The 13,996-nt window shown below is 44.0% G+C and overlaps 1 protein-coding gene across 1 annotated transcript; it reads left to right on the top strand.

Annotated features, from left to right (window-relative positions):
* The first annotated feature begins 4,539 nt into the window (after positions 1–4,539).
* On the top strand, positions 4,540–5,611 carry GPR50 (G protein-coupled receptor 50). Its single transcript, XM_019471030.1, has one exon. It carries the CDS (start codon positions 4,633–4,635, stop codon positions 5,401–5,403), a length of 771 nt encoding a protein of 256 aa, XP_019326575.1. The 5' UTR covers positions 4,540–4,632; the 3' UTR covers positions 5,404–5,611.
* Positions 5,612–13,996: the final 8,385 nt, after the last annotated feature.

Below are 13,996 nucleotides of genomic sequence, written 5' to 3'. Positions count from 1 at the left end.
ATGGAACATGATATTAAAGGATCATGAGACCAAGGAGCATGGGAAGCTGAAAAGTCCTTGACTAGTGTAAGCATTACCTAGCAACAACTAAAACATCGGTGTGTTATCAACATTGTTCTCACCCTAAATCCAAAACACAGCACTGTACCAGCTACTAGGAAGGAAATTAACTCTATCCCTGCCGAAACCAGGACAGTTCAGGATACCTAAAATGCAGCCCATGTGTACTAAAGGACAGCCCACAGCTGCTGTGTGGGAACAGCAGGGAGGGGCTAGATCTCCGCAACTGGAGCTTGTGCGCCGAGGGATTTCCAACAGCCTCTTGAGGCGGGCAAGGGCCAATGATCCTTGTGTTTGTACAGCGATGCTCAGTTAATCTCTGTAGAAGAATGATGTCCTTTTGTATGAAAGTCAGGTGCTGTTCGGGCAGCCTGCCATTGAAGACCTTTGCTTCTGTGGTTTATTGATTTGCAGAACTCATTGCGGTATTTCAGTGTTTCCTAGCACCAGAACTTGACAATAAGTCCTCAGATAACCTGTGTTGTTGGATAATCCAGGCAAAATAAGAGGCAGGGCCAGGGAACTGCTGGAATACAGGAGCAGGCTATTGGAGTAAGCAGAAACAGGATTATAGGAGTATGGGAGGGAGGAGGGGAGCTCAGAGAGGCAGGAGTACTAAGGCAGATGTTCTGGGATAAATTCCCTTTTGTATTATTTGCACATACTTTTAATCTGCTCTGCTGCTGGGCTTCAGGTTGTTTTGTGGGTTTTTTTTTTACCAAACAATTTGTGGATTACACTATAAACGTAATAAATATATACTATAAACTATGATACGCTGTTTAGCGTATCATACCTCTATAATCTATAGCTTTGTGTTGGACCTCTGTAATGTAAAAAGATTTAAAGTTTCTCTGAAAAGGTGGCAAAGTCTGTATTACCAGTATGCTTGTGACAGACTTGCCTTTTTCCACCGTTCACGCTTCTTCATGTATGACTCCGTAACTGGGGGATGGAGCACAGTGGCACACAAACCAACTTATACTAAGTAGAAGTTAAAAACAGGATGGAAAATGTGAAAGCTAATGAGGAAATATAGTCACATGCCAACAAAGAGAAAAAGATACATCTGAAAATAGTGTCACAGAAACAGATAATTTTAAATTTGAGATAAAGTCCTGCTGGTATTATTTATGGGCAGGACTCCTTTGTTTTATAGTGGAAAAAAGTAAAAAAAATGTAGTGAAGGTCATTGGCAGGAGACTACTCTTTACCTTCCCTAGGAGCCACACATTAGATGGCTTCCCATTCTGCAGTGTTTTTGGGAGTGGGGGTCTGATATCCTACAGAGGACAAGGACACGAGCCTTTGGCCGCGGGGCCCAGCACACGGTGGTCTCGCAGGAAACCAGGGATTGTGAGGCTAAAGCAGTTTTCAAAACCAGCCTGTTGTTACTCAACAGGCCAGTGTTTAACTCAAGTTACTCTTACTTTAATAATTAGCCAGCAGCCAGTTCCCATACTTTGAAAGGCGTGTTCTGCTTTGGGGGCATGCGATGTGCCCCCTCTTTTTGGTACTCGGTTGTTAAAAATACACTGATTTTCAGGACCGACTGGCAAGTGGCTACTATATGGGTCTGACCTTTGTGTTCATCTCACCAGAAGAAAAATATGAAGTTGACCACAATGCCAAATAAAATGGAAGATGGGTTTGTTTCTGTTAAATAGTACTGAGTGAACCTTTCTGACCTTATTTTCAGGGACCCGACACCCTGCTGGGGCGATAAGCCTTGTAGCTGATAGGAGAGCCAAGACTGCAAGTTGAAAGCACAGAGCAGAGGATGGCAGGTTTGCTCTCCAAGTAAAGGAGGAGATTATTAATTCTTGTCTTGATAAAACCGTCTCATTTTCTCCCTGCTGGAGCAACGTGCAATGACGTGGTGTCAAAATAATACACACAATACTGTGCTCTTGGATTGAATCCAAGCTACTCAATCCATCCCGTGAATATTATTTTTATAGATTCCCCCCCATATTTTTACTTCCTCCCAACTATTCAAGTTAGTGAAGAAACACTGACAGAGACTGCTCATTTCTCCCAGCAGCTGGCAGTGATGTGAGGCTAATAATTTTCCCTATGATTTTGCTAAGCTTTGGACTAAATCCACTGATGTGCTGTCTTACGTAGGGAATATCCAGCTTTGTTCTGCTTTGCCTGATTCAAAACTGGGTGTTGAATGTGGCTGTCTTTCATCCCCAGCAAATGCAGAGGCTTGATCTCCGGCCACCTGTGTATATAAATGTGTATCCAAGTGGGACAGGTCCAGTGAAGAGGGAGGGTTGTGGTCCCATCAGTGGAGTCCGTCTCCAGCATCCTCTGGAAGTCTAAATTGGGTTGCTGATCCCTCTCTGTTTTGCTGTCTGGATAATTGTTTTGGAAAACCTTTCCAAAAGGAAATTCTGGTGCTGGGGACACATTTTGCTTATTGTTGAAGTGGTATTTTTTTTGATTGAAGGAATAAAAGTTTTGCTGCAGAAGAGCATTCCCTCTCTAGGGTGCCTGCGTGAGCACTAAGCGTGACCACAGGTGGTTCTGCCCTTGACAGCAGGCATAAATACAATTAATTATATGGGGACCAGGGTCAGTGACTGCATTTTAAAAAGCTCTAAGTAAGATATTAAATGAGAAAAAAAGCAGCACTGAGGCATAGCAGCCACAGAAGTTGTGTGCTGTGGTAAACCTGCGTGTGTGAAATCTCTAAAAAGATTTCAGCACTTCACATGACCTCTGCTAATACTTATTTTGAAATGACGCTTTGTGTCAGCTGTCTCAGCTCCGCACTGCTGTGGGCTATTCTCAAGTCTGAACTGTTTTCCAGTCAGTGTGAAGTGGACTCTGCTGCCTGATATGAACTGTTGACTTGTCCTGATAGCTTTTGTTGGCAACAAACACAGCAATGAGCCAACTGCAATGGCAATGCGGCCGTGATTTCTGCCAGCCCTTGGGTGTATTTTCCAAATACTGAATCCAGTGACCTAGCTGAACTGAGATCTCAGAGAGTCCCTTCATTGATACTGCAGAAAAGACCTCTTTTTAGTGTTTTTTTCATATAATCTGGTAGACAGCAGGATATGAGGGTTTGAAGAGAAGGTGCAGGTATGATCAGTGGGCTGGGATGTTGCCTGTAACATGGGCAACACATGGTGTTAACACATGGGCACAGGTGTTAACACCGTAAATGCATTAAACATAGCCTCTACTGGTACTCTAGTAATATTTTCCTTCCTGCCACTGCAGATATACCTGAAGGTAGTAGAGTTAGGAAAAACAACTACGTTTTCTAGTGTGCTGTCCTCTAACTGCATTGTTGAGCTCCTCCTGAAATGACAATTTGTCTAGTCACCAAAAAGCTGAATTTTGACAGACGTCCTTTTCAACATTATAGCTGGTTCTGTAGTTACACCAGTTCCTGAAAGACCTCAAGGTCCCTTTCTTAATGCACTCCTCTACTCTGACTGGCAAACTGAACAGAAAGGCTTTTTGCCTACCTAAAAATACACTGGACTTATAAAATGAGCAGTAACTGCTGTTAGGAAGTCACTGGTTGCCTTCCACACAGTGGAGTTGACAGGTGTTGTCCCACGCAATGTGCCATTTTCAATCCAGCAAGGCTTAAATTATTTCATATTTGCACAGACTCTCAACTCGTGTCATTTTAGAGTGTAAATGGACAACCTGCAGCATATCTCTGCAAAGATGGCTGACGGCAGCTTATTAATCATATTCCCCGCCTAGGCCTGGACGGTGTAGGAGTGATTGACCTTCCATATTGCATTGGACAATTTTAATATTAAAGGAACAGGAAAACATACCAAATAAGATTAGCACATAAAGGCTGGCTGCACCTTGGCTCCTGGAAGAACACACGCTCCTTAGCATGAACACTGCAGAAATTCTGGTGAAAATATACCTGTTCACGTGCAGAAGACCAAAAAAGACCTTTCCCGTGCAACTGCTGTCAGTGCAATGAATAAACCACTGAAAACTTAACCTGCCCACCGCAATTCTTTGGCCTATGATGGACAGAGCTTATGTAAAGTGTCACTACGCGATGTTATAGACAGTATTGTGTCCTATATAGCATTTAAAGGAATTAAGTTCTCTGCAGGACAGTGAATGCTAGGTGGCTGCCTGGTGACTACAGTCATGCTGGCTGATTAACAAGGAGAGCAAAATCCTTCTCTCCTGTACAACTTAGAAGAATGCAGGAACCTGACCCACAGCTATAGCTGAGTTAACAGTAACGCTTCCAGTTTAGAATTTTCTTAAGAAGGAGCATGCAAGTTAATCATGCCTAGTTACTCTCCATTGCTGTCACTAGTAGAGCAAAGTCTTATTTTCTAGGGTTTCAAATTCCAAATGGAGGGTAGAGAGAAGCCTGTGAGAAGAGTTAGGCCTAAAGAGGAGTTCTGCATTGCAAGTTGTCTATCTGGACCTATGCTAACCTCTCACGGTCTCTTCTCCTTTTTTGTAGGCAACATCTTTGTCGTCAGTTTGTCTGTTGCAGACCTTGTAGTTGCGGTTTATCCATACCCTCTGATCTTGACTGCCATTTTCCATAATGGATGGACCATGGGAAATGTTCACTGTCAGCTAAGTGGGTTCCTGATGGGCTTAAGTGTCATCGGGTCTATTTTCAACATCACGGCGATCGCAATCAACCGCTACTGCTACATCTGCCACAGCCTTCGGTACGATAAGCTCTTCAACCTGAAGAACACCTGCTGCTATCTGTGCCTGACCTGGATACTCACAGTGGTGGCAATTGTGCCAAACTTCTTCGTTGGCTCCTTGCAGTATGACCCCCGGATTTACTCCTGCACCTTTGCCCAGACAGTGAGTACATCATACACCATCACAGTGGTGGTGGTTCACTTCATCGTCCCGTTGTCCATCGTGACGTTTTGCTACCTACGGATCTGGATTTTGGTGATTCAAGTCAAACACCGGGTGAGACAAGACTGCAAGCAGAAGCTCAGAGCAGCTGACATCCGGAATTTCTTGACTATGTTTGTGGTTTTTGTCCTTTTTGCCGTGTGTTGGGGGCCGTTAAACTTTATTGGCCTTGCTGTTTCGATTAATCCCTCAAAAGTGCAGCCACACATTCCAGAATGGCTTTTTGTCTTGAGCTATTTTATGGCCTATTTTAACAGCTGCCTCAACGCTGTGATCTATGGGCTTCTTAACCAGAATTTCCGGAAGGAGTACAAAAGGATACTGCTGACACTCCGGACTCCCAGGTTGCTGTTCATTGATGTGTCCAAGGGTGGGACAGAAGGGATGAAAAGCAAGCCATCTCCAGCTGTCACAAACAACAACAACCAAGCTGAAATACACTTATGAGTCAGAACAGTGCTATTTATTTTGGATTACAGTCGTATATATAAGAGCCTTTCTATATGTGCATTTCACAGCTGGTGTTGCTGGGCCCCTTATGCAAGGAAGGAGTCTGCTACCTTTCATGCTTAGCTTATCGCTGCGACTTCGAGGCTTTGAGTAAAGATTTTTAGAATGGAAACGACTGATCTTTATTTATTTATTTTTTCCTATGCCATCTTTCACCGTGTGCCTAATTAATTGGTTTGGTTGCTTTTGCCACAAGCATGCCAATACCCTCAAAAAGGGAAGTGTTCGGAGTGCATGGAGAAATGCAGTTATGCTTGAAATGCAACCTTCAAGAGCCGGCAAAATCGCCATGTATTACAAACAAACCTTTCTCCTCTCCCTCTGAATTCTATTTTTTTTTAGTCTTAACATAACCCAAACTATAGCAAACAACGTGTAAACTGCATGACTTTTTACCTTTTCAGTTAGGTAACAGTATTAGCCAGCAGGCATACATATGGTCATGATGACTTCCACTGTGTGTACGTTCGTTTTCCTTTTTCTTTTCTCTTAAGATTTAGAAGCTAGCCTGGGCTAGATGTGAGGCAGGCAAAAGCCAGACCTACTGAGTGTCTGATGCACTCATTTTAATTGAATATCTACAGATATTAAGTACGCTTGCACTCTCCTTCCCAGGCCATGAGTAAGAGTATAACATATGACATAATCTAATTGCAGGAAGATACTTGGAGCCTGATTCTAATTTAGGCAGTATCCTGTCATGGCCAGCATTCATTCCAAATGTCTTTCAGAAGTCCCTGCTACATGAGCATCATAAAAAAGATGAACATAGCAGAGTCCCATCTGTTTAATGCAGATGCCGGCTTTTAAGTTCCAGTAATCTTTAGACTTGCAGACGAAGGGAAAAGGGGAAGGAAGTGTTTGTTCCAAACATCCCTCTTTTGCCCACCACATAACATGAATTTGATGGGGGGGGGAAGTGGAGAATTTTTTTCCATTTTATTCATGTACAAAGCTGTAATTGATTCATGGAGCTGGGAGAGGAAAGCTACTTAAGCATATTCATGCATCAGTTCTCAGTTAAAGCCTGAACTCTGTTATCTTTGTCATTGGAAACAATGTGCTGAAGTGCTGGGAAGGCCAGTATCATATTAGAAACAAGCACATGGGCAAAGATAAGGCTGTTTCTTTAATGGAGTGTGGGCAGGGGTGATGGCAGCTGTCTGTAAATATGACGACTTCTTTTTTTCCTTAGCTTCATTGTGAATTCATCTCATGGTTTTAAACGTGCGGATCCTGCTTTGAAACAGTCCCATAAAATCAACAGGTAAAACTCCCCTGGTGCAACTCTACCTTCAAGCTAGCAAACCTGGCTTGATGCTGGTGTACTGAGAGGCACAGCGGGAGCTGTGTAATGGAGAGGAGCAGGTCGGAGCCCGGTGGGTCTAATGAGGACGGCAGTCAGCCCTGCTCCTGAACAAAGAGTGTAGTCTTCCCTCGTTGATCATAGTCAAAGCAGGACTAGTTCCCAGGGCTGAACCCTGAAACACTGAGAACCAGACTTCGCAAAAGCATGTAGGTACGTAGGATTTACAAAAACCCTGAGCAGGCGAAGTGCCTAATCCTCAGTGAAGTTAACAAGCCATTTCTGCATTGCTTGCTGAAAGCAACTGGTTGCTGAATGTCCCTTCTGCTGATTTTTGGGGGGAAGTGGAGTTGAGAGAAATTAAGCCCCTTTATGAAGTGGGCCAAGAAACATTGCATGGCGCATTGCTTCAGTGAGGACTGCAGTGAGCGTGCTGCCACATGGTGAAGGTTGCTGCAATGCAAGGGGGGTCTCTGCATTTATAGGGCACCCTGGCACTTCATGAAGTTTCAAACTTGAACATCTCAGCCACTTCAGATGATTATTGTTTTAAAATACACCACAGCCAGCCTCCCACAATAGGAATCAAACTGAGTTCTGTTTTGGCCTCTTAATCTCCCTGAGCATGGCCAAATAAAGGTATCTTGACCCTCAGAAATAATGTGGTCCATTTGCCTTCCAGCAAAACCAGTCTGGATGAGTTCACACCATTCCATGCAAACAAAATCATTTTGAGTCAAACTTGGATAAGAAAAGCACCGAGCAATCCATAACTGCAGGGAGTGTTTGTCCCGTCACACCAAGATGTCCTGTGTTCTGTGACTAGTCTTCAAAGTTGTTTGCAATTAGCCACAACAGTGTTAGTTAGAATCACATTAGCAAATAATTTTAAGCATCTAGTGCCAAGCCAACTATACTTCTTTAAGACAATCATGAATAATCCTGTACAGGTTTGCCGAATGTCTCAAATACCCCACAACTGGGGTTTCATCTTACGGATCCTTGTCTTTTTAACTGAATGTTCAGTGAAGGCAATGTGGTATTTTTTTTCTTTAAGCTTCTATTTGCACTATTTCTTATTCAGGCTCCAAAGTAACAGCCAGCAAGCATTTGAACCAAACCAAGTAAGCCAAAGAGGTCCTGAACAGGCAAGCTGTGGGAGTCTCTGCTAGCACCTGGTAGGAAGGGGAGCAGCAGGATCACGATAGGGCATCTCCCCAGGACTCGCAGAAAGTCACTGCTGAACCAAACTATGCAAAGTGACAGGGGGATCGACTTGTCTTCTGCTGTAGGGTCTGAGCCCGACTCCTGCCCAGGTCTTTGCAGGGGACAGGCTAAGTACCTGCTGCACTGGGGTGGGTCCTGAGCAGCTCCCTGCATGTGTGGACCCTGCCACCACCCCGCAGGGTGGGGATGGGTCTGCGATGGGTGCCATCCATCTAACAGCACAGTGAGCTTGCCCTAGCACAACCCGTTCAGAAGTACTTTGGCTGTCCCAGTATAAGTGAGGGCTGCCCAAGAGTGAGCCCAGAGCTGGGATGATTCAGCCGCCACAGTTGGAGACCTGAGCTCAGTCTTGCTGGAGCCGAGGTTTGCAATATGAAACATGAAAAGCAGGGAACATGGCTTCAAACAGAAAACACTGTGCCATTTGCTAGCACTTTGATACAGAGATTAGGATAGGATAGATTTTTTTATACTGACTTATTTTAAGACTACCTAAGCAGCTCCTTATCTTTATGTTAAGAAATGGTTAACAGGGTACAGAGAGTTTATTTAGTTAACATTTGTTTACAGAAAAAGGGAAATGTGTCTTAAACTTGGAATCCTGAGCAGTGTCAGTTTCCCTGCGGGAATCTAGCTTTAATCCAAATTTGAGCTTTCTAGGAGATCCCACATCTTAAACCACGCTCTGCCAATTCCACCTGTTGCGTACCTGGCCTTAAGTCTCAGAAGTAACATTGAGATCTCCTATAAACTGGTTTTAAATCACTTGCTCTGGATTTGACCTGGTGGTGTTGAATACCTATTCTAGTCCCAAACTCTAAAATTCTCGTAGTGGACATAAACTTTTGGAGAGGCAGTATTGCTGTGAAGGAAGATGAATCTCTTGCCACAAAGAAATATTTTTGGATGTTGCTATTGAATGTTATTTAATCTATTTAAGAAGAATGTAATCAATATATTTATATATAAATATATATTGCATATGCTGTTTCCATTTTATCATTTGATTAAGAATCCTTCAGTATACTTTCCTATTGCTATTTTTGTTCAGAAAGTAGATTCGTTCCCTTTACCTGTTAAAACTGTAATAAATCTGCCATTGGACTGCTTATTGATTGCTTTTTTCCACTTGCTGTTATTTTTTAATAAATATTTGGAACAACAGCATGGGTTTTGTTGACTCCCAGGAAGCAGATTGAATTGACAAATATAATTGAGTTCAGGCGTATCTCAGCTGCCCAGCTCAGACCTGGTAGAGAATGACCCAGTGCATCTGGGACATCTCCTTGGATTCACATGTTTCTCTTCCACCTGCCTGTGAGCCAGCTGCCTGATGCACTACGGCCTTCCTCGTCAGGGAGAAAACGTTCTCCATACTGCTGTTGGTCTCATCGCTGTGTGTCTCTCCAAGGCCCTTTGCCTTTCTTGTGTCTATGTCTATCCATCGGGTGCTATGGAAGTGAAGACTGTGTCGCATCCATTTCCTTGCCCTAGGAACTGCGCTGCAGCTGGCAAGGAAAGCACAGCCAAGCTGTGAATGGGAGGGTGTGGGGGCCAGGGTGGTCGCAAGTAAGGGCACAAGGGGGCATTTGGGTTGTAGGGGAGGGCTGGGGACAGACAGAGTTCCCCTGGGCTGGAGACATAGTGAGGGCTGCCACACACTTGGTCTCTATCGAGGAGCTTTGTGAGGATGAGGACTGCTGTATCCAAGATTCCCCCCCCCCTCTGTTTTGGAGCAGATTTTGCTGTATTCATGCAGTTCTTCAGACAATAGGTTCTGTCCATAGGTTGCAGCAATTATATTTCCATGCTAGCTTGACTAGAGCTGTTTTTTGGGGAGTCTCAGTGCCACTTCTGAAGTGGGAGTGATGGGAGTATGGAGGGTGGTCCAATTGTAACTGCAACTTGAGCGCTCTATTTGATTTTTTTACAGAGACCAAGTGCCTTGTTCCTGTTTCCTAACCAGATGCCATGTGTAATCACGGTGTTTACGGTAGTAAAGGTTGAGATTATCCATTAAAACAAAAAAATGCTGAACAACCATGGAGCAGACGTGTTGAATGAACAAGCACTGTTCATTCAATGTCATCCCAGAGTAGTACTGCTACTTTTTTTGCTAATCTTTTCCAACAGGCACTGGACTTCATCTGCTGCTTCCACAGTGAAGCCTGCAATGCTCGGTCATGCGACACACTGAAAGCAGTTGCAGATCCCAAAATGTCTCTCCGAGTAGAGCTGCTAGAAAACCCTTGAACAGACTCTGTACCTCCGATTTCCACCACGTGGAACTGAATGAATTGAACTGTCAGAAGTGAGGCGGTGTTATTTATTTACTTACTTGCCACAAAGTATAGTAGCTGGGAGATAAGGTACAGCTATAAAAGACAAGAGGTGCGATAATTCAACACTAGATAAAATCTCACTCATGGTGACTATTTAGAAATCAATATTTGTCCTAATATATTTACTTCCAAGCTTATAATTTATAACATGAAATCAGTCAGTAAAGAGCTGCTGCATATGTATTTAGAATTTTATTGGAAAAATGTAAATTACTGGGCCTAATGCAATATTTCTTAACCATAAAAACCCTGAGATGAGAAATGCGGAACGGGTTCTTGCAAGAACTCTGTGATGGGATATGCAAATTTTTTCATTGGTGATAAGAACCATAAAATTTGCATCACTCATGAACTACATTTGTGAATGGAAGCTCCATAATATTGTTAACTGAATTTTCATTTTGTAATGCTTGTTTATAATATCCATTATTCATGTGCTATAAGTAATGCACTGTACAGCAGAGAGAGATAGAATTTACAGTATGGGGTCAGTTTCCAGAGCAAACAAGGTGGGTCTGAACCATTAACTGAAATACGTTTCTATGTTTTCTCCCAAGCATGGTGTCCTGATAAGGTTTTTAACTCAAATAATAGCTTCCAAGAGGCCAGGGAAACTTTAATGTCTTTTAGATTAGTGGCAACGGCTGTGCAGTCATGGCTTGCTTAGATTACCTTTTAAATAGACTGAGCCATCAAACTATTTTATAAATCTGTCCAGTTGCACATAATTTATTTTGTATGTAGAATATTTTATAGGTAACACATTTAAAAAATTGTGATGTCTTTCCTTCTGCATTGTGCTCCTCCTGTGAGCAAAATTTCTGAATTTCCCTGGAAGTAGGATGCAGAATTGTTTCCTCAACTGTAAGCAGGTTGCTTTGCCTCGAGGTAGGTTTCCAGTGGTTTTGATAAGTGTGTAGGATAGAGGTATTAATGTGGCATCAAAATACAACCATCTCCTGCGTAAAAAGTGACAGCCGTTTTGCAATTAAAAAAAAAAAAGCATGGAAAAAAGCACAGAACAATTTGCAGGAAAGAAATTGAAAAAGACATTAATGGTTGAAATTAGAGAGGAATATTTGGAGGGATTGCACTTACTCAAACTGGGACCTGGCCAGGACAATGAAGTTAACGAACCCATTAATATAAAAAATGACCCAGGGTTTTTTATGGCGCTGGGATGCACAGCCAGCGTGGAGCCGGATGTCTGGCTGTGGGAGCCCCTGCGGCACGAGCACAGAAAAAGGCAATATGGTAGGTAAAACTAAAGAAACCTAGAGAAAACCAGAGTGTATTCCTGAAAATATTAAATGCACAAATGTATTGGTGGTTAATATAAAAGTTTAGTAAGATTTTGCTTTTTGTTGGGGTTTTTTTTAAATGAAAACCCAACATTTTCCTTTCTAACGCTTTTGAAATATTACAAAACACTGTCAGTCAACTTGAACACTCGTTTTTTTATGGGTATTTGTCCTGCCTTCATTGCAGCACCCCGGCTCCCTGCGATGTCGGCCTGGCACGGCTGGGGACAAGTAATTTCTTCCAAGCTTCTCCTGCAAGAAGAAATGGGTCGAAAAAAGCGTTTCAGGAGGCCAGGGCACGTGCAGCACCACATCAGCTTGTGCTGGAGGCCAGGCCCACGCCATGCTCGTGCTGCTGGCCTGGCTCTTCTCGGGGGGGGATGAGGGGGGCCCCCTCTACAGGAGCCCCTCAGTGCCTTGGCGGGATCACCTGAGGAGCCCGTGCCTCAAGGAGGCAGGGGCTCTGCCAGTAATTCACAGCCAGATCTTGAAGAAAATATTTTCCTTCTTTCCCCCCAGCTGTGATTTAATTGTAAATAAAACAAACTGGTTACTGTCAAATGCTCCCAAAGGACCATTTTGGTTTGGTTCGGTGGCGGCTTTGGAGGGCCCTGGGCTGCAGGAATGGTGGCCTGGGCGCAGCTGGGCCGGGCAGGGCCAGGACCCCTGGCAGAGCATGGCTGGAAGAGGAGGAAGGTGCTGTGCTGTGGCCACCATGTCTGCCCCAGCCTGCCCCAACTGCCAGAAGGGCCCCTGGGGCACTGCAGGGCTTCAGCGCTCAGAGGCCGTGCAAAACTGGGCCCATATCCAGTTGCAATGGGGACTGGTGAGACTAAACCACGAGAGACATCTTGCAGAGGTAGGAGGGGGCCATCCTGCCCCAGGAGCAGGGGGTGCTGAGGGAGGTGAGGCTTGCTTTCTTGGTACAATGCTCTTTTTGCTGGAAAGACAAAACGTGTTTTGGAAAGCAGCTGTCTCCTGTGGAAACACAGGGCTGCTCTGTTCTGGTAGCTTATGGCTTTCCCTGCCCTGCTGGTGGCGATGCAGGAGTTAAGGCTACAACAAGGGGCTTTTTTCACTGGCAAAACCTGTCCCTGTTGCTGTCCTGTGTTGGCAGTGCCCGCCACGCAGCCCGCCTCCACCCCTCGGGTGTCTGGCCCTGCAGAGCTGCTGTGTTTGTCACTGTGCTAATGACACCGGGCCCCAATACACCCAGCTCAGCTTGGGATGTGTGAGAAACAATAAATGTTTAGGCAATGAGCCACGTTAAACCCAATTCGGGTCAGTCATAACCAAGCCATGCACGAAAGTGGTAGCAGGGCCAGAAGCAGCCCTTATCTGCAAACTTTGAGAGTAATTTCTTCCACATGAGACTCTCTCCTACTATGTCCTAGACCAGAAATTAACCTCTTCCTTCCTTCTCTATTGTTGCCTCTCTGTCCTCCAAGCAATGCTGAGGACTCATCTGTAGGAGCCCTGGTCAGCAGGCCCTTGCCTGCAGGCCAACACTGAAACAGAGGAATAGACAGGCGAAGGAAAAAGAGCTGCACCTTGGCCTGAAGCCTTTTGGATTCCAGAATAGATCTTATTTATACTGCTCTCCTCATTGTATAGAAACATATATATATACACACACATACACAACCTGAGTTTTCCTAAAGGAATCAATACCAATCATAACTTACAAAGTATTGACTATATAAAAGTTCTGATTTTTCTCTTGGGTACTTCAGAGCAGATGGAAAACGCAGCAGGTGCTGATAATGTTTTTCTGCCCTTGGGAAAACTTGTCACAGTTACCTGTTTATCTTGTTTATTTTGACATTTTACTGCCTGAAACTGCGCTGTAACATAAAAGCACATGCAGGGCGGTTAGAGGTGAATTCTTACAGATTCACTTACACTTGAACAACTGAAAATCAATAAGCTACAAGCAACAAAGGGAAATGTCTTTTTTGTGCATGCAGAGGAAGGCTGGTATTTTTATTTTTACTGAGGAAATATCAGGGAATGCAGGGCCTTGCACTTTGTATGTTAGTGATTGGAGAGTGTAAAATGAGCTTTGCTTCAAATGTGCTTTTCCTTCGCTTTTTCAATAGGCAATGGAAAGCTCGGTTTATTTTTGGCGTGTTCTTAGGACTGCACTGAAAAAGAATTTGAGGGTTGGTAGTACAGACACTGAAGGGTTCCTGTGCTCAGCATGTTTAAAAAGTGAAGTTTGTAGAAGATGAAAAGCAAGGCAAGTCCTGGTGACTGGTCTGCATGAGTCCGACTCTGCAGCAGGAATAGGCACTACTCAGTGCCTTTGTGCGCCTGGCTCTGTAAGAGCTCAAAAATGGGGATGCTTCTCCCCT

This window comes from Aptenodytes forsteri, unplaced genomic scaffold (genome assembly GCF_000699145.1).
Source record: "Aptenodytes forsteri isolate BGI_AS27 unplaced genomic scaffold, ASM69914v1 Scaffold143, whole genome shotgun sequence".
In the NCBI taxonomy this organism is placed as follows: domain Eukaryota; kingdom Metazoa; phylum Chordata; class Aves; order Sphenisciformes; family Spheniscidae; genus Aptenodytes; species Aptenodytes forsteri.
This window is presented reverse-complemented; position numbering and strand designations above follow the sequence as displayed.

Coding starts and splice junctions, on each gene's coding strand:
- GPR50 (XM_019471030.1), top strand. CDS start 4,633: ATGGGAAATGTTCACTGTCAGCTAAGTGGGTTCCTGATGGGCTTAAGT.